This window comes from Phragmites australis, chromosome 22 (assembly GCF_958298935.1).
Source record: "Phragmites australis chromosome 22, lpPhrAust1.1, whole genome shotgun sequence".
NCBI lineage: Eukaryota > Viridiplantae > Streptophyta > Magnoliopsida > Poales > Poaceae > Phragmites > Phragmites australis.
In genome coordinates this window covers 23,168,446-23,190,531 of record NC_084942.1, presented here as the reverse complement: position 1 = coordinate 23,190,531, position 22,086 = coordinate 23,168,446, and the positions used below count along the sequence as shown (strand labels likewise).

Here is a 22,086-nt window from a genome sequence, read left to right as displayed (position 1 = left end):
AAAGAACAACCAGGTCGACGAGAACCACGATCTAGTCTGCATGCACAAGTTTTTTTTCTTTAATTTGCAAAAATCTAGTCTGCACAAGCTACGTACAAGAGACGACGACATGCATGCTGCAGAGCAAGCTAGCATGCTCCCTTGATCTATCTCACGGCAAAAACCAAAAAAAAACGACAAGTTTTCAGCTATTCTCTACACTCCGTGCTGCCGTTGCATTGTGCATGCTACGAGACACAAATTGGTCGTAACAAACTCTCTTGGCTGCACGATGTGTGTCACACACGTAGCCTCAAGAGCTGCTAGCGGTCGTGCTGCCGGTTGCTAGCTCCTCCTCGGCGGCGGCGGCGGCGCCCGGCAGACCGGGCAGGTGGGGCGCTGCCGCAGCCACTGGTCGACGCACCGCTGGTGGAACGAGTGCCGGCAGTCCGGCATCAGTCGGAGCTCGTCGCCGTCGGCGTAGTCCACCAGGCACACAGCGCATCGCGCCGTGTCGCCAGCGCCCGAGTCCTCCTCGTCCTCCTCGTGCGGAGGCGACGAGTACACCAGCGTGGGGTACCCGGCCAAGACGGCCTCGTCGAGCCCCGCGGCGCCCCGGCCACCGAGCTCCACGTCGTGGCCAGCCGCGTCGCTCCGCTGCCGCCGGCAGGACCAGAAGAAGGTGGCGGCCGAGAGTGCGACGAGCGCGGCCACGGAGGAGACGATCAGCACGTAGTCGTCTTTGGACATGGCCGCATAGCCAGCATCGACCCGGCGCTCTCAACACAGTCGCTGCACAGCTCCTGTCAGTTCATTTTATATAGCGGAATTTGCATCCATACCACCATTTTAGATACATTTTTTATTTATAATATCAACTGTGTCAATAACAAGTGAGATCTGATTCTACATGATAATAACACAAGCGGTAGTATAGATGAGAAATACATCAAAAATAGTGGTATAGATGAAATTATTTCTTTTATATATACAAGCCCATGAGTCAAGATTGGTGCGGGCCACCCTGCTGGTCAGATCAAATCCCTACCGTCTACCGCGCTTTGATTCGGGCAACACGTACACGACGTGCTGATCAGTCAGTGGCGCAATTACATTAGCGTCAAAACGCGCTAATGACTGACTTTACGTGCCTAATTAACTACCAATCCTTTATTATTATTATTACAGCTGTTTTGTTCGTTGCTTGTAGCGTGAGCTATTCTTGTAATTCACTCCTGAAACCTACTACTGCATCGTCACCAAAATTCTCTGATTTTTTAATCCCATATCTTTTCAGCTTGTTAATTCGCCGAGGTCGTGGTTTTTTTCTCCCTTTTTCTTCTTAATTAATCGAATATGTTAGTCCGTCAGATTTTTTTCTTATTTAATATAACAGATGGCTCTATTCATGTCAGGTTGCGAATGGAACTGCGACAGCAGAAAAAGACGCCTCTTTTCCTAGATATATAATGATGGCAGAATGGAGTGCTTAAGCAGGATATTAAGATGGTAAAGCATGCACTTAACTTATGCAAGGAATGAGATCTCTGTAGCTTAATCTGACAGGAATGCATATTTACCTTTCTTTCCAATCAGGATCACAGAGCAATTAACTTAACAAATTGGTTTGAGAACCAAACCTTAGCTTTGAGGTTAATAGATGTGGTTGTACCCTTATTTATTAGGGATCAAATCTTAGTTTTTGCTTTTTTCTTCTTGTGTGTCTCATTAATACATAATTTTCTTATCATCTCCAGTATTTAAGTAGACGTTACATGTATAAATACATATATATGATGGTATGAATGTATACATATGTCTACGAGGTATACCATTATTTCTAAAGAGACTTAACAAATTGGTTTGCTTGACCACCAAAAAAGTTACATAGTCCAACCGGTTAGGCACCTATATGGTACCTGGTAAGAAACCAGGGGTCAAATTCCATCCCTGCGGAAACATTAGCATTTGCCTCGAAATTTCATAGGAAACAGTTAAATTTCTGTAGAATTTAAAAACAACTGTGTGTTTCAAACGGGGCCTAAAGCGTTGGGGGGAAACTTGGCCATACCGTGATTTTGGAGCTGTGCTTTGTGGAGTATTTTAAGCGCAAATGGACATGAATTATGATGTCTCAACATAGGAGAACCCGTCTAAATACGACAACGTTGTGATGGACCCGGTACGAATACTTGAAGTTGAAGTGACCAGAAGTTATTGGACTTCTGATTTGATTGGTCCTTAAACGCACGAGTAAATCTCAAATTTTGATTTTTTTTTATAATCAAATTTCACTTCACTTTTCCAAGTTTTCTTCTTTCTTGTTAGGAAACTGACCGTTTCCTTTTGCTTTTCCACGAGCGTGTATTGATCAGGCTCCAATTGTTTTATACCTTCGAAAACGAATGTTCAATAGTTTGTGTAAGGATATGTTTATTTTAGTTTATAGATTATAGGTTGAGTTTATAATCTGTAAGCTGAAATAAACAAATTATATTGTAAAAGTTGGATCGTACAATTTAACTTTCAAATTATAATAATCTATTAATCTATCTTTCACCAGCTTTTGCAATCATACAATTTAGCTTTTCACCAACTTTTACAGATTGTACAATCTAATTTTTACAATCCATCTTTCACAATACTGCTTTTTATAATTCATAATCTATAAACTGTTTTTTACGATCCACAACTAATATAAATAAACCTTAAGTTTGTTTGGCAGATGCAGATACAACTAATATAGTATTTCTGATGTCAACTATTTGGACTTTGGAGCTCAATCATCTCAGGTGCAGAAAAAAATTGTTTTTTAATCAGCAAACATTTAGGCGTATTTATGCAACTCGAGATTATTTGCTCATTGTTGTTCAGATTTTTTAGAGTACGAGGATTCTGAAAAGCAGTTTGTAGATTGTAGATTGTAAAAGGCTGAATTGTAAAAAACTAAATTTTAAAAAGCTTTTAGATTATAGATTTTTTTTAAAATTATGAACAATTTAGTAAAATAGACTTTCACAATAAAAAAATTAAGAGAAATCAGCTTATCAGATTTCCACAATCTAACAAGTGAATTATAAAAACCTATAACAAAAGACTATATATTTATTTTAATTTCAGATTGTAAAAACTAAAATACATAATACAAAACTGAAACAAACACACACTTACTCGTTATCAGAAGCAACTTGCTGTCTATCAATCATAAGAAAGTGCCAGCGGTCATCATCAGGGAGACACCTCCGTTTCTGTTCAGAAAGAATAGAATTCCTGCCAACCGGCAATATTTTGGTTCCTGATTCGTGCAAGAAATCAAGAGAAATATTTCTATTTTTTTAATTAATAGAAGAATCACTCGAAGTGATATTTCTTATTAAAATCGTCTTCCCCTCTCACCTACCATCTTCAGTAATCTGAATCTATCGAACTAGCTAAATAATCGTACAAATTAATTCTAATTTATCGTAGAAACATTTTTAGAAAGACATCGAATCCAGAACGTTTTTAAAAAAACCGGAACCGTGCCAAATAGAGCCATTAATATCTGTCATACTAGACAAAATAGTAGAAATCCGAGTCTATTGAACTAGACAAATAATTGCACAAATTAATTCTGATTCATCGTACAAATATTTACAGAAAGAAACTGAATCCAAATATTTTTAGGAGAATATGAAATCGTGCCAAACAGTACCATTAATATATGCCATATTAGACATAACATTACACAACCACTTATCATAAGCATTTCTCACAACAATAATATGCGATCTCTAGTGACATCTCAAGAGAGCATATGGCCTCGTTTGGTATAACTATGGTTCATTTGTAATTAAGATAAAATCCAAGCAGTTTATATACCTGCGGACGATTTGATCGACCCGGAACTTGAATCGAGGTAGGCAAAAGAATCCGTAATCGGAACGAGCTCGTTTAAATTTCTATTTTTAGATTAAAATAAAATTAAAATGACTTACTCAAATACTCTTAGTGTACCCATAACTCTAACTTCACAAATTTCTAAAATTAAAAATATTCTACTTCAAAAACTTTGAATCTGAAACTCTGTCAAACAAGTCTATAGTTGAGAAATACTTACCAAATGAAAACATACATAAGAAGAATTTGATTCATAACATGCTATTACTACAAGCCAAAATTAAATAGCCACACTACACTCTATACACCATACTGATCAACAATCAACATGGACATTCTTCACTGCGATTTGCCCTCTGACGACATGCGCATTGTGCACTTGTCTCTTCCAATACTACTTCATCTCTGTCGTGAGAAGTTTCAAACATAATAGTTCCTCAAATATTAACAGCCGTTCGCCAACACATCCTTCGTCACCTCAAGCTCTCTGATGGCATTTCTGATATTCATTCTTGCTTTGGAGGATTTCTGGGAGCACTGCAAACTGACCCGGAAGATCGAGAACTACTGGCAACTACTGGCTCAACATCGGTGGTAAGGGGTGGCGATATCACCGTGGCATCTTTATCGTCCTCTAAAAGTGACTGCAACCATTTTAGGAGGCGGTAGACGCTTATTTCTACAAATCTTGTCATCATGAGTCTATTTATTTAAATATTTGATATAAAAATATAAAAATAAAAAAGTCTGCAACGGGGTTTTATTTTTATATTTTAAAAATCAAACAATTGTAAAAGTAAGTGTCAATTCGAAGGAAAAAATATGGTAAGTGTCGCACTTCTAATAGGTGATTGTTTTAAAAAATAAACATATCGTCATTTTAACGGACAACAGGTTAAATATAAAAAATATTCTATCACTATCAAAATTTAAAACACTATCAAAATAGTCATAGAAAATATATTTTGTAGAGAATACTATAATCTAGCTCTAAAAAAATTTCAGATAAAAATATGATTTGTACAATAAGAAACAAATAGATAGTTTTTATTGTACACGGTCTGTCATACCGTGTATAATAAATTTATCATTTTTGTTTCTCATTGTAAATGTAATTGTTCGAGTTGAATTTTTTTTTAGAGATAGATTATAACATCCTCTACAATATATTTGTTCTAAGAATTTTGCATAACTATTTCGATAGTGTTTTAAATTTTGAGAGTAATAGAATATTGTTTTAACATTTCGCTCATTTGAAAGATGATGTCTTTATTTTTTAAAACCTATTGCCCATTGAAATAGAGACACCTTGCTAAACTATTTTTATAATTTTTAAAAACTGATGACTAGTTTTTCAAAAAATCAAAATATAAAAAAATAGCTCGTGCAATATTCGGTTTCGCCCTGCACACGGGAGTCCAACAGGCCCCCGCCTGCAGGACGTAGAGTTTATAGGAAAATTTTCACTGTGTAACTGTTACACAAATCAATTTGTGTAACTAATCAACCAAAACTTATATTATAAGTTGTAATTTTTTTTGATAAAATATAATAGTATAGAGAATGTTATTGTCTCATGAAATTGAGCTTAAACAACAACTTATATTTAGTGATTCATACAAAGATACTATTCACGTATGAATTTTTTTCTCTTTATACAAGTTGTTGCTTGAGCTCAAAATTTATGAGATGGTAGAGGATAGCATTCTCTATACTATCATATTTTTATCCGAATTTTATGATTTTAATATTGGGTTTTTGTTGATGGGTTACACAAACTGATTTATGTAATGGTTATACAGTAGAATCTCTCAGTTTATAGGCTACAATAAAAGGGTTTAAATGTCTGTTTTTAGTCTAAAGCATGAGACTAAGATGGCTCACTAAAATATCCTAATATAAAATTTTCTTAAAATTAGAGATCTCCAAACAGGCCCTTTTACATTTTTTTTTTGGCAAAACATCGTGCACACTCCAATATACTAATATCATTTATGTGTAAACTGGGACCCTTGGGTTGATTACCTTCACCATGTAGCGCTTTGAATTTGCATGAAAAAAGGATAAAAAAAATTATAATATAGGGATGTCTAATGTGCTATACATGTACACATTCACTACTATATAATCTATTAAAAATGTACCACAGACGGTTTCAAACTAGAACTATTTGAGAAAATAACAACAGATAGTTTTAACAAAGTGGGACGTTATAGTACATACAGTTACAAACTGCAACCATCTGCATTAATAGTATATACGGTTTCTGGAACTGTTTGTATTGTTCTTTTTTATATACGGTTCTAATTTAGAACCGTCTGTACTATAGGTAGTAATAGTACATACGGTTTCAAGTTTGGAACCGTTTGTACTAATAGTGTCTCACTTGTTTAGAGCATATATGTTATATAGCTTATTTTTTAGTTAGATGTTGCGGGTTCGACTCCTAAAAAATGCACGTGTAGTGTTTCACGTGAAAAATCGCGTGATTTACGACCATACCTACATAATAATACCTACATAATAATAATTTAGACTTTTTAGCTTAGAAAATTTAGTATAGACTGTTACAATTTGAAATTATCTGTACTAAACATTTGTAAGTACAAATCTGATTTATACACACTTTTTAGTGTCTCACACGGGGTTTTTAACTATCTGTATAAATCATTTCTCCAGTAACGATTTAACCTAAATTAGGCTCGTGGTAATAAGTTTAGTTGTATGTTGCTCATCCATATAAAATGGACCTCTCCTCCCTCTCGCTGCTATATAAAGAGAGGATGGATTCCTAAGATATACACCCAATTGTTAATAAAATAGATTGTTGGACTATCTTGTGTCTTACTTGTTGTTCCTTTAAATTCTTGATCAGTGTGTTGCCTCTGATTTTTTTTAAAAATATTTGGCACATATCGTTGTCGCCCTTGTTGAAAAAAACTCTACCTCCGTCCCTACTAACACCTCGGACGCCTTTGTCTCACAGATGTAGTCAATCATCGGAGCAGCACAAAAGAACGACCATTTCTTTTCTTTTGCGAAAGGAGAAGAACAACCATATATGCCGAAGGACCATGATCTAGTCTGACAAGCTTTTTTTTCTTTTGCGAAAAATCTAGTCTGACAAGCTTTTCTTTCTTTTGCGAAAAATCTAGTCTGCACAAGCCATGCATGTACAAGAGACGACATGCAGAGCAAGCATGGTCGTCCCTCGATCTATCTCACGGCAAAAACCAAAAAAAAAACGACAAGTTTCTCCGCTCTTCTCTACACTCCGTGCTGCTGTTGCATTGTGCATGCTACGACACAAATTGGTCGTAACAAACTCTCTTGGCTGCACGCTGTGTGTCCTCAAGAGCCGCTAGCGGTCGTGCTGCCGCTCGCCGGCGGCGACGCCCGGCAGACCGGGCAGGTGGTCCGCCGCCGCAGCCACTGGTCGACGCACCGCTGGTGGAACGCGTGCCGGCAGTCCGGCAGCAGCCGGAGCTCGTCGCCGTCGGCGTAGTCCGCCAGGCACACCGCGCACCGCGCCGTGTCGCCGGCGCCTGCGCCCGCGGCCTCCTCGTCCTTCTCCTCCCCCCCGCGCGGGGGCGACGTGTACACCAGCGTGGGGTACCCGGCCAGGACGGCCTCGCCGAGCCCCGCGGCGCCCCGGCCGGCACTGAGCTCCACGTCGTGGCCAGCCGCGTCGCTCCTCTGCGACGCCGACACCACTCGCCGCTGCCGCCGGCGGGACCAGAAGAAGGTGGTGACCGAGAGCGCGACGAGCGCGGCCACGGAAGCGACGACCAGCACGTAGCCTTTGGACATGGCCGCGCGTGCACGGCTCGATCTCTGCCTCAGCACGTCGCCGCCCCCTCCCCCTGCCCCCCTGCCACTTCGTTTTATACGAGCCCGTGCGCCAAGATTCGTGCGGGCCACCCTCCTGGCCAGATCAAATCCCTACCGTCCACCGCGCTTTGCGATACGGGCAACACGGACGCGGCGTGCTAATCGGTCAGCGCAATTGCATTAGCGTCGAAAGGCACTAATACCAAGCTTACGTGCCTAATCAACTACTAATCCTTTTTTTTTATTATTACCGCCGTTTTGTTCGTTGCTTGTAGCGTGAGCTATTCTTGTTCGCTCCTGAAACCAACTGCTGCATCGTCACCAAAATTCTCTGAATTTTTTACTCGCCACGTCTTTTCAGCTTGTTTTTTTGACAATGGAAAAAACTTCTAGTCTTTCGTATCTTGTGATTCATGTAACCCTTGTTTATTATTATAAAAATCTTAGCTCATAGATAGTTGTTGAAAGGAAATAAAAACGTGAAAGATCACGATGATGATGGAAGAATGGGGTGCTTTAGCAGGCGATTAGAATGGTAAAGCATGCACTTAATTTATGCAGGGAATGAGATCTCTGTAGCTTGATCTGACAGGAATGCATATTTACCTTTCTTTTCAATCAGGATCACAGAGCAAATTAACAAATTGGTTTGCTTAACCACCAAAAAGTTATAGTCCAACCCGTTAGCCACCTAGATAGTACCTGGTAAGAGACCAGGGGTCAAATTCCATCCCCAGCGACACATTAGCATTTGCCTCGAAATTTCATAGGAAACAATTAAGTTTTTATAGATTTTTTTTAAAAAAAAACTGTGTTCTTCAAAAGGGGCCTAAAGCGTTGGGGAAAAAACTTGGCCGTACCGTGATTTTGGAGCTGTGTTTTGTGGAGTATTTTAAGCACGTACGTACAGATGCTCCGTATTTTAAGCGCAAATGGGCATGATGTCTCAACATAGGAGAAACCGTCTAAAATACAACTACGTATTGACGTGTGTGTAACATGTGATTGGAATTGTGATTTGAATTTGATTGATCCTTAACGCACGAGCAAATCTCAATATATATATATTTTTTTATCAAACTTCGCTTCACTTTTCCGGGTTTTCTTCTTTCTTGTTGGGAAACTGACGGTTTCCTTTTTGCTTTCCACGAGCGCGCATTGACCAGGCTCCTACTGTTTTATACCTTCGAAAACGAATGTTCAATTGTTTGTGCAAGATACCCTCCCTATTTCAAAATAAGTGTCAAAATAAGTGTCATTTTAGATTGTGTGTAGTCAACTTTAAATTTTAGTTACAAATTATTTTTATGTATTAATTTTTAATATTTGAAAATGATACGGATAGATTTATCTCGAAAAGTGTTTTTTAATAGTATACATTCACTATATTTTATTAATATTTTATAACAAAAAATAGTAGTTAAAGTTGTATTTTAATGACCATGTCGATGTTTAAAACAACATTTATTTCGGATTGAAGAGAGTAGTATTATAGTATAAGCAACGCTAAGTTTGATTGACAGGTGCAGCTAATATATTTATGATGTCAACTATTTGGACTTTGGAGCTGAATCATCTCAGGTGCAGCAATTTTTTTTTTGTTTTTTGAATCAGCAAACACTTAAGCTTATTTATGTAACTCGAGAACTATTTGCTCATTGTTGTTCAGGCTTTTGTTTTAGTCTTTATCAGAAGCAACTTGGTGTCTATCAATCATAAGAAAGAACTAGCTGTCACCATCCCCTGACTGGATTCACTAGATGGGGGAGATCTAATATCTGCCATGCTAGACAGAACAGTACATAACCACTCATCATAAGCATTCCACACAACAATTAGATCTCTGGTGACATCTCAAGAGAGCATAGGATAGTCAGGAAGCACCTAGTTGTCTAGTATACTTTACCTACCAAATGAACACATACATAGGAAGAATTTGATTCATAGCATGCTTTTACTGCAAACCAAAATTAAATAGCCACACTACACTCTATACCCCATACTCAACAATCAACATGGACATTCTTCGCTGCGATTTGCCCTCTGACGACATCCGCATTGAGCACTTGTCTCTTCCAATACTACATTCATCTCTGTCGTGAGAAATTTCAAACATAGTTCCACAAATATTAACAGTCGTTCACCAACGCATCATTTATCACCTCAAGCTCTCTGATGGCATTGCTGATATGCATTCTTGCTCTAGAGGATTCTTGGGAGCACTGCAAACCGACTCGGAAGATCGATGCCATGCACTCTTGCAGCTTTTTAGCGTCAATTCCATCGCAAGAACTGTCCAGTATACTCAAATATCCGTTGTTCAGAGGTAGTACAGTTGGGTCAACTATTTCCATTATCCTGTCAGGATGGCATGCTGAAACATAGCTTTGAAGAGTTTTTCCTCCCTGGAATAAGCTGTCGGTCGGTCTCTTTCCAGTGAACATCTCAAGCAAAAGAACCCCGTAGCTGTATACATCGCCTTGGATGGAAGCTTTGCCGTCCATTCCATATTCTGCAGGTTATAAGCAAATCATTAGACAAAGTAAGAACCTTTAATTTGGTTAGGAACATCACAAGAAAGCCACCAATTAAGCACTGAATTGTAAAGCACCTGGAGGGATGTATCCAATGGAGGCCTTAATTCCCACCGAAGTACTACTTTCTTCTGTCAAATTGCTCACGGTCTTACGAATGAAGCGTGCCAGCCCGAAGTCCCCTACATGTGCAACCATGTCGTCGTCGAGAAGAACATTGCTCGGTTTCAGATCACAGTGGACAATGGGCACCTGACCATGGTGGTGCAGGTAGTCAAGAGCCTCAGCAACATCGAGCGCAATCTTCACCCTCCGAGACATGGTAAGCCTCCTCCTGGGTGCCTCATCTTGTGTTACAAAGCTGTGGTGTAGCCACTTGTCAAGGTCCCCATTAGGCATGAACTCATAGACCAGTGCTTTGAAATCATTTCCCTGGTGGTCAACACTAGAGCAAGCAGTGATGACCTTAACAAGATTCCGATGGCGAATGCTTCTCAGGGCACGGCACTTAGCCAAGAAACTATGTTCAGCTCCATGCTGCAGAAGGTCAATGACCTTGATTGCAACATGCTGTGAACCTGGGCTCAGAGTTCCTCTATACACCGACCCAAAACTTCCCATGCCTATGAGATTACTTGAGGAAAACTGATTCGTTGCTTTCTGTATCTCCTCAAATGTGACTTGCCAATATTGATCGTCCAAGAAAGGGAGATTAGGGACCCTTTGCTGCCGCCTCATTATGAATAAGAAAATACCACATATGAGAAGAATGAGAAGCAGAGACATGGAACCAGCAACGATACCTATAAGCACTACTCTCGTCGTTCTCTTCTTCTCCACACGAGACTCTTTAAGTGGGCACTGAGGCAACTGTAAACTTGGAATACCCCCACAGACCTTATTACCAGCTACGAAGAATGCACTTGCATTACTGAAGATACCTTTTACTGGAACAGGACCTTCAAAATGGTTATAGGACAGATTCAGGTACTCCAGATTTGGCCAATCTCCAAAGAACTCCGGAATAGAGCCAGATAAGTTGTTTCTTGCAATGTTTAGCTCTTGTATTCCTTGCAAGCCACTGAGAGACTGTGGAATGACACCTTGAAGAAGGTTCTCATTCAGTCCAAGCTTAACTAGCTCCACGCATTTGCCTAACATCGGGGGAATATCTCTAGATAGTTTATTTACTGATAGGTCCAGCAATACCAGATTCGTCAACTTCCCTACCTCTGATGGGATATGACCAGTGAGAAAGTTGTAAGAAAGGCCAAGGTAACTGGTTAAAGAGGAGAGACTAACGAGTTGTTTGGGTATTGTGCCACTAAGCTGGTTAAATGACAAGACTAAACTAGCAATGTTTTGCAACTTCCCTAAGCTTGTGGGTATGGATCCCTGTAAGTTGTTCTTGAAAAGGTAAAGCAAGGATAGGCTTGTCAGGTTCCCTAGAGTAGGAGGAATTTCCCCAGAAATGTTGTTCTCGGACAAGTCTAAAGCTCCTAAGTTATAAAGCTCCCCAATTGATGGCGGTATGCTACCCGTTAAGAAGTTACCTCTGAGACTAAGTATATTAAGATTCGAAAGCTTCCGAATATCTGAAGAGATTGCTCCATGGATTTTGTTGTGTGCTAGATGAATTTTCTGCATCGTGGTGGAGAGATTGGCAAGAGAAGGTGGGAACACGCCTTGGAAGCTGTTAGAATCAAGAGACAGATAAAAAAGGCTGGTGCAGTTGGACAACGAGGTGATCAGCTCCCAATCACGTCCCCACTTTTCCTCCAGTTGGTTGCTTCCCAGTGTTAACACCTCAAGATCCTTCAGACTGCCTACTTCCAATGGCACGATTCCTACAAGCTCATTGTCACCAAGTGTCACACCCGGTTTTAAAGGAAACAACCAGATGTATTCCACATGTATGCCAGGATCAAGTTTTACATACATGCAGCGACATCATTAGTGATAACATAAACTGTGTCTTAAATAACGTAAACATTCCTTACAAAAGGACCCGAAGGTCTGAAAGAAAATACTAATAAATCTTCAAATGGCAGCCCATCCACAGGCGTTGTCCGGGGGAAACACCAGCCTAGGACATGGTCTTCAATCAACGCCTTCTTCCTTCTAGAATTCAGCGTCCTCGCCCGGGACTTCCTCGAAGACTTCACCTTCTGAGCAGCATCCGAGGTTAGGGAAAAGGCAAGCGTGAGTACACAAAGTACTCAGCAAGTGGAGGAAAAATATGACATGCAGGCTATTGACAAGGAAAAGTCAACTTGAGGATTACTGCGACTATGCTCAGCTAAACCAGACTCAAACAACCTAGCAACCTATTTACTAGATTTTTATTCCAACAATTTAAGAACATAACTCATCGGATTCCATCCGACTACCAGACTCACCAGATACCCCATATCCGGCTACCGACTCATCGAGAGTACCACCACCCGACTACCCAAAACCAACCCTTAAAGTTCCCATCTAATCCTGAAGAAGTCCAAGCCGCTCTTGACCGTGAGCACGGCTGATCGATCAGTTTATTTACTCTGCAGAGTTTGCACACTTTACCCACGAGTCGTGATTCCCTTTTTGCCTTACACTTCCGGGGTGTATGGCCGGGGTCTCACTACAAGGCTGTTACAAAGTATCTCCACATCTATAAGCACCCACTGAGGTTTCACCGCTAACAGGGATTCCATCCACTGCAGAGGCCCCCTCTTGTGCCACTGAACCAACCATTGGTGCGTACAGAATGTGAAGAACACTAATTACTTAGCCAGGCCGTACCCATATAGGCCTCATGGTTGTGCTGTTTTGCCAGGTTACAGGCTCCAAGAACCGGTCCTTAAGATCCCACACAAGAACGTACACAAACCCTGCTGTGTAGCTCTACCACATACTAGCCATCCAGTTGGGATCCCTAAATTCAAGTTACTACAAGATTATCAATTCTCCCAAGTACTTGTTTCATAGTTATTAATCAAAGTTCATAATAATTCTAATCCCTGACTGCACTAGCATGACTACCCTTTTACATGACCCAAAAACCCCAAAAGAGGCTACAAGGAATGGCCACACAAATTCTAGTAAACCCTATTCATGGGATTTCAAAATTAGACAAGCATGCAACTAAGGAAAAGTAAACTATAATGATATATGGTGAAATCAAGGTGATCAAGGACACTTGCCTTCGTAAGTTGGCTGCTCGGAATCTTCAAAAACTTGGTCCTGAATGCTGGCACTCTGCTCTCCTCCTAAAGCCGAAGCACACACCGGAAAGAAATAACAAAACAGCTAAATACATCATACTAAACAGGAGAAACTAACTCTAAAAAGGCTATGAAGGGAAAGTACACGCTGCTACGATCTCGGGAGCGCGAAAATCATCTAAATCGGAGTTCGTATGGAAAAGTTACACTAATTCTACTCTACAGGGGCTTTTCTGAAAGATTGCATGGACTAAATTGTAAAAACAGATAGTTCTAGGGGCTTAATTGCAATTATCCTAAAGTCCAGGGGCCTAATTGCAATTATCCTAAAGTCCAGGGGCCTAATTGCAATTATCTAGAACTATCTAAGGGCCTTTATGCAAAAACAGTGAAGCCTAGGGGTTTCCCTGCAAATTTCCCTAATTTCAGAGAATAGGTGGAATTATTTTTATACTGAAAATCCTAATTAATGCGCAAGGCTGACGTCACTGGCTGACTGGGCAGCTGACTGGGCATCCAGGGCTGACTTGGCTCTGCCACGCAGGACAGGAACATCCACGTGGCGCGCTGACGTGGCTCGGCTGCTGACTGGATTAAAAGGGGCCACGTGGCGCAATCTGGACGGCTAGTGAAGGGGGTATTTTGCGATCTAATCGGGAGCGTTCAACAAAGATCCGATGGCTGAGGTTGATTGGGGGGGGGGGGGGGGGGAAACAGGCCGGCGGCGGTCGGAAAACGGCAGCGCCGCCTCGGATTTCGCCGGAAGTTCGCCGGAGACACGCTAAACCACGCTACGGACCACTAGAACCTACGGCGAGCGGTGGAAAATGAAGAGGGGTGCAAGGGGGTTCTCACTGAGGGCTTATCAACGACCGGGGAGCTTCTGGCGACGGTCGGCGACGGCAATGGCGGGCGGCGGCGGTCGGAACTCGGCGAAAATGCTGCTGCGGTGACGGGACGGCTCAATCGGCGGTCGGGACGGCTTCCTGGGAGGCACACGAAGACAGAGGAGGCATCAATCGACCGCGAGGATGAACGGTGACGGCTGACCACGGTGAAGGGGCGGCGGCGCTTACCGGCGTTCGGTGCGAGCTCAGTCCGACGGCGGAGAAGCTTCGGCGAGTGGCAAAATGGGCTCCTCACGCTCCGGCGATGCTAGCGGTGAGCTCGGACGCGGCGGGGAGGTTCGGGCGCGGTGGATTGGCTCGGTGAGCACGGTGGCGGCGGCTATGGCGCTGCTCGGGTTTTCTCGGCAATTGGGGCAGATGAGGCGGCGGTCGCTGTGGGGTCGCTTTATAGGCGAGGCAGGCGTGTCGGTTGCGCAGGAGCAGCGCGAAAGGCGGGCGGCGCGGCGGATTCGGACTCGGCGCGCGGCAGCTGCGGGATTGGTTTGGATACGGGCGCGGGCGCGGCGCAGCGGGGAAGATAGCGCTGACAGGCGGGGCCCTCTGGTCAGCGACGTGCGCGCGGGGACGAGCTGGGCCGAAACTCGGGCGGAAGTTTGGGCTGGGCTGGAGCTTTTAAACGGGCGTCACACCAAGCTGTATATACTTGAGCCGCGACGCGTTCGCTATGGAGCTGGGAATTCGCCCACTCAACTGGCAGTCATTGAGGATCAGATTTTGGAGATTTGGGAGAGTGAAACCGATATCAAACGGGAGAACACCTGAAAGAGCAATATTGCTGGACAGTTCAAATGTAGTGACCGTTGACATGTTAAATAGGTTTGCTGGGATTGTGCCCGAAAGCTGGTTGTAAGCTAAATCAAGAGATTTGAGCTTTGTCAGCCGTCCCAAGGAGTCTGGTATTTGGCCACTGAATCTATTAGTGTCGGCAAACAAGTCCACAAGCGATGCAAGATTACCGAGAGATGGCGGAATGCCTCCTGCTAGATTGTTCAGGTACAACCCCAGGTACGTGAGCTTCGAGAGCGAACCGAACGATGGTGGGACTGCACCGGAGAGCTGGTTTGCGCCGACGTCCAGGACCTCCAGCTCCGGCAGAGAGCTCAGGTTGGCTGGGATCTCCCCCATAAGGCTGTTGTACTCCAGCTGCAAGATCCGGAGCTTGGAGGCACGAGCAAGCGAGAGGGGGATCATGCCTTGCACGGAGTTGTGCCGGAGGTCCAGGTACCAGAGGCGAGGCAGGAAGCCGAGCTCCCATGGGATGTTGCCGGAGAAGGAGTTGTGCGAGAGGTTGAGCGTGCGGAGGAACGTCAGGTTGGCAAGGAAGGGAGAGACGGCGCCGGTCAGGTTGGAGGACGGCAGCTCCAGCGAGGTGACACGGCCAGGGTGCAGGCGGGAGTGGCACCCCACGCCTCTCCAGCTGCACATGCCGGTCACATTGGCGCTGGTCCCATTGCCGGAGGTCCATGAGGAGAGCACCCCGTGTGGGTCGCCGGTGACAAGAGCCCTGAAGGAGTGCAGAGCCTGCTCGTCCGCGGCGATCGGCGCCAAAGACAGGGAAGAGGTTGGAACAGCATGTGTGGTGCTCAGAAGACTACCAGCAAGGAGTAGGAGCAGTACGCACATGGATTTGCTGGCTGGAGAGAAGCGACATGTGATGCAGCAAGTTCTTGCTCCCTCCATTCTTGCATGCTGATCCCTCCAGAGTTCAAGCTTCCAACCATCTTGTGCTATGCTATATACACAGAGCTACATGCCGTGTGAATTCGATCGATCGATGTCTCGATGTTGGAGGAGTTCAACGCTGAACAGCAAGATGTAGCTGGGCCAGCGGCGTCATTGATGACCTGGTCCTGCACATACGTGAAAGAAGAGTAACCCACACTTGAATACAGACACTGCTGCTTTGCTGATGGAGGTCGGTTTCCTGTCAATCGGCCGACGGTGCATGTCAAAATCAGAACCACAATTAGGTCCATCTCCACGAAGTGAATCAGAACCCTTGTGTTGTTCCCGTCAGTGAATCAGTTCAGTACTAGCCAGTTACTATTTCACTGCTACTTTGCTAGAGTTTCTCTACTAAAAAAGAAGAAGAAAAATTGCTACCGTGGATAAGGAAGATGAGCGTAGGTTGAGGAACGATGAAATTGAATCACGGAGTGATAATATCCAACAGTAAACCGTCGGTGCCTGAGAAGAAGTCCTGAATCAAACTAGTGGAGTACCGGAACAAGGGTAACCTGCTCTGCCACCGCCAGCCGCGAAGGTGCTGTTGCGGCGAGCAAGGGCATGGATGACGGGCTGGTGGCGCACCTATCGCGCCGTCGCCTGTTTGCTGGCCGAGGTCTCCAAGCGCCGCTGCCGGGTAGCTCCGGAAGGCCGGCACCTCCGCGGGGTGGCAGCTTGGGCTTGGGGATGCCGTCGATGAGAAGAGGGGGATCTGCCGCCGCCGCCACCAGACTCCGGAGCAAGAAGGACGCTTTCAGCTTCATCACTTCATCACGTCACTTACCAGCCGCACGCCAGGTCGCCGCCTACCAAAACGACCTTTTCCCGTCCCCTTCACACTCCTGACAAATGCGTTCGCAAATGTCCAGCTTCTGAAAAAACGCCATTGAAAATGTGCTTCTCCTTGTCAAGAAGGCAGAAGCCACTAGCCTTCTAGCTCGACTTTGTTAGATTGTAAGTCGCACTTTTACAGAAGGTCACTCATCAAACTAGCAACATAGTTCTTCGCACTGTGCTTATGCAAATTAAGAATTGTTGGTTCCCATTCCTTTCTGGTGTTCTGTTCTGTTCAGGCTGCTTTTCATCATCAGACATGCCTCCTGATGCATAGCAACCAAACAGTATATATAGTTTCAGCAGTAACATGCTAAGACCAAATTTGTAGACACAGAGCCTGAACAAAACAGTGTACATGCAACTAGCTATAAGTTATTCATTATAAACATCCCTCGCAGTAGAAAGCTCTCTGATGACATCGCTGGTGAGCATCCTTGCCCTCGGTGATTCCTCAGTGCATCGCAGGGCGACTCGGAAAACCGAGAACAAGCACTCCTCCAGTCTCCCTTCATCCATGTTTCTGTCTTCGTGCTGCAACAGTGATGGATCAGCGACTGACATGGCTCTCTCAGGGTAATCTGTTGCGACATACCTGTGGATGCTCTGACCCCCCTGAAACGAGGCGTCTGTTGGCCTCTTCGCAGTGAACATCTCGAGCAGGAGAACTCCGTAGCTGTAGATATCACCTTCTACTGAGATTTCACCACCCATTCCATACTCTGAAATGTTGAGGGGAAATAAGTCATCAAATGCAATGTTATCCAATGTGTGTTAGGTTATGTGTGACGCAAAAATGCAGCAGTGGTAGCTGAGGTCCTAATTTTTACCTGGTGGAATGTATCCAATGGTGCCTTTGATTCCAGCAGTATTACTCATGTGTTCGGGCGAGTTACTGTTTGCTCCATGGACAAACTGTGACAGCCCAAAGTCCCCTACATGGGCAACCATGTCGTTATCAAGAAGGACATTGCTCGGCTTCAGATCACAGTGAACAATGGGTACTTGACCATGGTGGTGAAGATAATCAAGAGCCTCAGCAACATTGAGTGCAATGCTCACCCTTTCAGCCATGGTTAGCATACGAGAGGAAGTCCCATCTTCCCCAATAGTTGGATGTAGCCATTTGTCCAAGTCTCTGTTAGGCATGAACTCGTACACCAAAGCTTTGAAATCATATCCACTGCGATCAATGGTCGAAGAGGCTGTGATGACCTTTACAAGATTGCGGTGTCGAACGCTTCTCAGCACCTCGCATTCAGCTAGGAAACTCCGCTCAGCACCATGCTGCAGAAGGTTCAGCACTTTTATTGCGACTTCCTGCTCTTCATTGAGTGCTCCTTTATACACTGAGCCAAAGCTTCCAACACCAAAGAGATTAGATGCACAGAACCCATCAGTAGCCCTGTGCAGTTCAACATAGGACAATTTCCAGTGCTGCTCGATCAACATCGGCATAGGGGATGTCTAACTACTCTGCACAAGCTGCTGTTTTACATGCTTCCGAAAATACATCACAAAGGTGCATGTGACGAGGAGTCGAGGACTAGAGCCAAGAAAGCTCCGATGGTAATAGCCAAAATCAGTACAGTTCTTGATTTGTTTAACCTTGTACCAGAGTGATCAGTACCAGAACATCTCGGAAGCTGCAGCTCTGAAACACCACCACAAACTCTGTTCCCAGCAACAGAGAAGGTTCTTAAATCATTGAACACTCCTGTTGTCGGCACCGGCCCATCAAATTGGTTATAGGACAAGTTCAGGTAACGCAAGTACTGAAATGTTGCCAAGAAATCTGGGATTGGACCGGACAATTTATTCTGTGACATGTCCAAGTACCGAAGACCTTTCAGAGAGTTGAGTGATGGGGAAATCCTCCCATCAAGCCGGTTTCCCTGCAGAAACAAGTACTCCAAAGCTTGACACTGGGAGACCGTCTGGGGTATCCCTCCTGACAGCATATTGTTTGACAAGTCCAGCACACCAAGGCTGCTCAATCTGCCTACTTTTGAAGGGATCGGACCTGAGAAGATGTTGTGGGACAGGTTGAGGAACAGAGTTAGAGAGGAGAGATTGACAACCTGTTTTGGTATCAAACCGCTGAACTGATTGTAAGACAAGTCCAGGATTCCAATGCTTATGGTTCCAAAGCTCTCAGGTATGCTTCCTTGCAGGTCGTTCTGTGACAGATCCAGGAAAGCAAGCTGAGTAAGGTTTGCAACCAGCATAAGTGGGATCTCACCGGATATGTTGTTACCAGAGACAGCTAGCCCAGTCATGCTGCGAAGACCGCCAATGGTATCTGGAATGGTGCCAGTCAAGGCATTGTCAGCAAGCGCAAGAACACGAAGATTGCTGAACTTGCCAATCTCTGGGGGGATCGTACCACTTATCATGTTTGCATTCATAAAGATCTGTTGTATCCCAACGGTGAGATTTACAAGAAAAGTAGGGAGCACGCCCTGAAACCTGTTACTAGAAAGGCTTAGTGCAACCAGCCTACTGCAATTCCCTAGTGCCACCATCAGAGCCCAGTCCTTGTCCCACTTGGCCTCAAGCTGGTTGAACTACAGGTTTAGCACCTCAAGATCTGTTAGCCAGCCAATGTCCGGCGGAATGGTCCCCTGCAGACCGTTGCTCTGGAGTTGAATCACATGGAGTCCCGTCGCGTTGCCTATCGACGATGGGATGCGCCCTTCGAGCCGACAGTTGTACAGCGAAAGGAATTGGATTCTTGGCAGAGTGGAGCCAATGTCGGGCGGCAGCACACCAGATAGATCATTGTTTCCCAAGTCAAGTTTCCTAAGGGATGATATGTTAAACAGCGACGTTGGGATTTTGCCTCCAAGGCCGGCAGAAGCTAGCCTCAGATAATTCAGCTTGGTGAGTCTTACTAGCACGTCTGGTGTGTTACCACCTAGATTATAGTTCTCACTGGCATCAAATGCCACAAGTGAAGAGAGGTTACCCAAGGATGGGGGGATGCCACCGATGAGGTTGCTCCGATGAAGGCCCAAGAACCCAAGCTTCAACAGTGACCCAAACGATGGCGGAATGCCACCGGACAGGCCGTTCACACTGACGTTGAACACCCGGAGCTCTCGGCAGTAGCTGAAGTTCGCCGGGATCTCTCCATGCAATCCATTCCGTTGTAACTCCACATGGGTGAGGCGAGCATAGTTGGTGAGAGACGTGGGTATCTCACCAGTGAGAAAATTCCCACCGAGGCTGATGACCTGGAGGCGACGCAGCAGGCCAAGCTCCAAGGGGATGTTACCGGAGAAGCGGTTGCCAGAGAGGTTGAGTGTGCGGAGGAAGGAGAGGTTGGCCAGGCTGGGGCTGATCACACCCATCAGGTTGGACGACATGATCTCCAGCGCCGTGACACGGCCTGGGTGCTGTTGGGAGCGGCATGACATGCCGCTCCACTGGCAGACGCTGTCTGTTGCATTCACACTGCCACTGGTGGGCGTCCATGCAGCAAGCACCCTGCTCGGATCGTCGGAGATGGAGGCCTTGAATGCAAGCAGCGCTTGCTCGTCAGTAGACTGAGCTACAAACATAGGAAGGACATGAACAGCATGGATGAGACAACTGGTGATGAGCAGGAATCTGCAATTTTTAATGTCAAAGAGGCCATGCCTCTTGCTACTACCCCCCATGCTTGCTTGCTATCCAACTTTGCGTTTGAGAGTTTTTTGTGACAACCATGCGAAGGATTAACTGTGGAATTCAACTAGTGCAAGCCTGCAAGGTTACTTGGTCCATGTTTACTTGCTCCTGCAAGATTTGACTAACCCTACTAACCACCCGATTCTAACAAATTGGCACTGAGTGGGCTATAAACATATCAGGCAGGTGAGAAAAAACTTGTGTTCTTTTAGAAAACTAAGGCAGCGAACAAGGATCCCATGGGTACACACCTTTGAAAATTCAGATGTGATTTTGAAAGTCTTATAGAAAGTTGTGGCGTGAGAAAAACAGGCTTTTGTTGAGCATATAATCTTGCCACAGTCCATGTTTCAGAAATTATATTCCGATAGTCAAAAAGGGTGATTCATAAGGATACATTGATGCCATCCGGAGAAATTGATGATCAATATTCTTTGATTTCCTTCCACACAAAAAATCCTTTTGACTTCTGTACGTGCAAAAAGACAAGAACAAAAAGGGTACTTGGATGACCAATTAGACCATAGGATTAGTCAACAATGTACTTGGATACGTCGTGCAAACAACAAAAACGTCCTGTGACAAGTGTGATCTAATGGTCATGCGACCCATGTCCAGTTCCCACTTGAAGAAGTGAAACATGGATTAGTTGGAACCACGTAGCCATCTTATTCACTGTTTTCTTCTGTGGCCCTTACTGGTTGACATAGCTATGCATTTGCATCTAAGTTATGCAGAGGTCAAAAATGAACTCTTATGCGGTTGTATTTTCTTGATGTAATGATGAGAGTCAATAAAGTTTCTATTATCGACAAAATAGCTAAGGATGCTCCCATGATACTCTAATCAAAGTGAACACAAGTAAAGAGCCATGTTCATTGTTTGCTTCCTACCCAGACAGAACAGCCAAGAATATATGTGAACCCATGAACAACCAACCCCAAGTGTCATTTTCTAAGCAACTCGATTCACTTGTGTCCAACACCAATTCGCCTCCAATTTCTGCTGCCTCCATGCCCAGTTGACACGATATGAATATCATGTAAACAATCAAACTGCTTGCGCAAGCAACTCATCCGGGAAGCAAACTGCAAATGGTGTTATCACCGGAGAGGGGAGAGGAGAGGGCATGAGGAGGCTGGGCGCTCACCGGGGCGGGAGGTGGGTATGAAGGTCGCCGGGCACGGGCATGGGAAGAGGCGCGTGCGGGAAAGGTCGGTAGAGGCTGGTGACGCGGTCGCGGAGACAAGCCGCGTGGTTTAAGGACCACCCAAGCTGGTCCTCGTCGTCGCCGCCATCTCCGGCCATGGCGGGAGCCCGAAGTGGCCGCGGCGGCTCTTCCCCGCTATAAAAGAAAGAGACTGGTCTATGACAATAGAGCAGTAGCCGAGCACACGGGTTGGGTGGCTAATGCTTGTCCTCTAGCGGCGGCGACAGAGGTTGCCGGAGGCGCGCAGGCGCCGCCGCGGGCCGGGGTTTTGCTCGCGAACGGAGAGCTTTCGGAGAGAAAAATAAACT

General features: G+C 44.6%; 5 protein-coding genes across 5 annotated transcripts; all 5 read right to left on the bottom strand.

The window, feature by feature from the left end:
* Positions 1 to 313: 313 nt before the first annotated feature.
* Positions 314 to 747, bottom strand: LOC133904417 (RING-H2 finger protein ATL64-like). The gene has a single exon (XM_062345919.1). It carries the CDS (start codon positions 727 to 729, stop codon positions 325 to 327), a length of 405 nt encoding a protein of 134 aa, XP_062201903.1. The 5' UTR covers positions 730 to 747; the 3' UTR covers positions 314 to 324.
* A 6,235-nt stretch (positions 748 to 6,982) lies between these two features.
* Positions 6,983 to 7,697, bottom strand: LOC133905474 (E3 ubiquitin-protein ligase Os03g0188200-like). Its single transcript, XM_062347278.1, has one exon. The coding sequence runs from the start codon at positions 7,666 to 7,668 to the stop codon at positions 7,210 to 7,212; it is 459 nt and encodes a 152-aa protein (XP_062203262.1). The 5' UTR covers positions 7,669 to 7,697; the 3' UTR covers positions 6,983 to 7,209.
* Positions 7,698 to 9,492: 1,795 nt separating this feature from the next.
* Positions 9,493 to 16,871, bottom strand: LOC133905076 (probable LRR receptor-like serine/threonine-protein kinase At3g47570). The gene is made up of 3 exons (XM_062346783.1): positions 16,648 to 16,871; positions 15,294 to 16,524; positions 9,493 to 10,201 (listed from the first exon to the last, which is right to left on the bottom strand). Exons 2-3 carry the CDS (start codon positions 16,015 to 16,017, stop codon positions 9,819 to 9,821), a joined length of 1,107 nt encoding a protein of 368 aa, XP_062202767.1. The 5' UTR covers positions 16,018 to 16,524; positions 16,648 to 16,871; the 3' UTR covers positions 9,493 to 9,818.
* A 292-nt stretch (positions 16,872 to 17,163) lies between these two features.
* Positions 17,164 to 18,354, bottom strand: LOC133904628 (probable LRR receptor-like serine/threonine-protein kinase At3g47570). Its single transcript, XM_062346097.1, has 2 exons — positions 17,727 to 18,354; positions 17,164 to 17,618 (listed from the first exon to the last, which is right to left on the bottom strand). The coding sequence occupies exons 1-2, from the start codon at positions 18,352 to 18,354 to the stop codon at positions 17,272 to 17,274; spliced, it is 975 nt and encodes a 324-aa protein (XP_062202081.1). The 3' UTR covers positions 17,164 to 17,271.
* Positions 18,355 to 18,410: 56 nt separating this feature from the next.
* Positions 18,411 to 21,876, bottom strand: LOC133904626 (putative receptor-like protein kinase At3g47110). Its single transcript, XM_062346096.1, has 3 exons — positions 21,719 to 21,876; positions 19,551 to 20,508; positions 18,411 to 19,463 (listed from the first exon to the last, which is right to left on the bottom strand). Exons 1-3 carry the CDS (start codon positions 21,874 to 21,876, stop codon positions 18,411 to 18,413), a joined length of 2,169 nt encoding a protein of 722 aa, XP_062202080.1.
* Between the last annotated feature and the right edge of the window lie 210 nt (positions 21,877 to 22,086).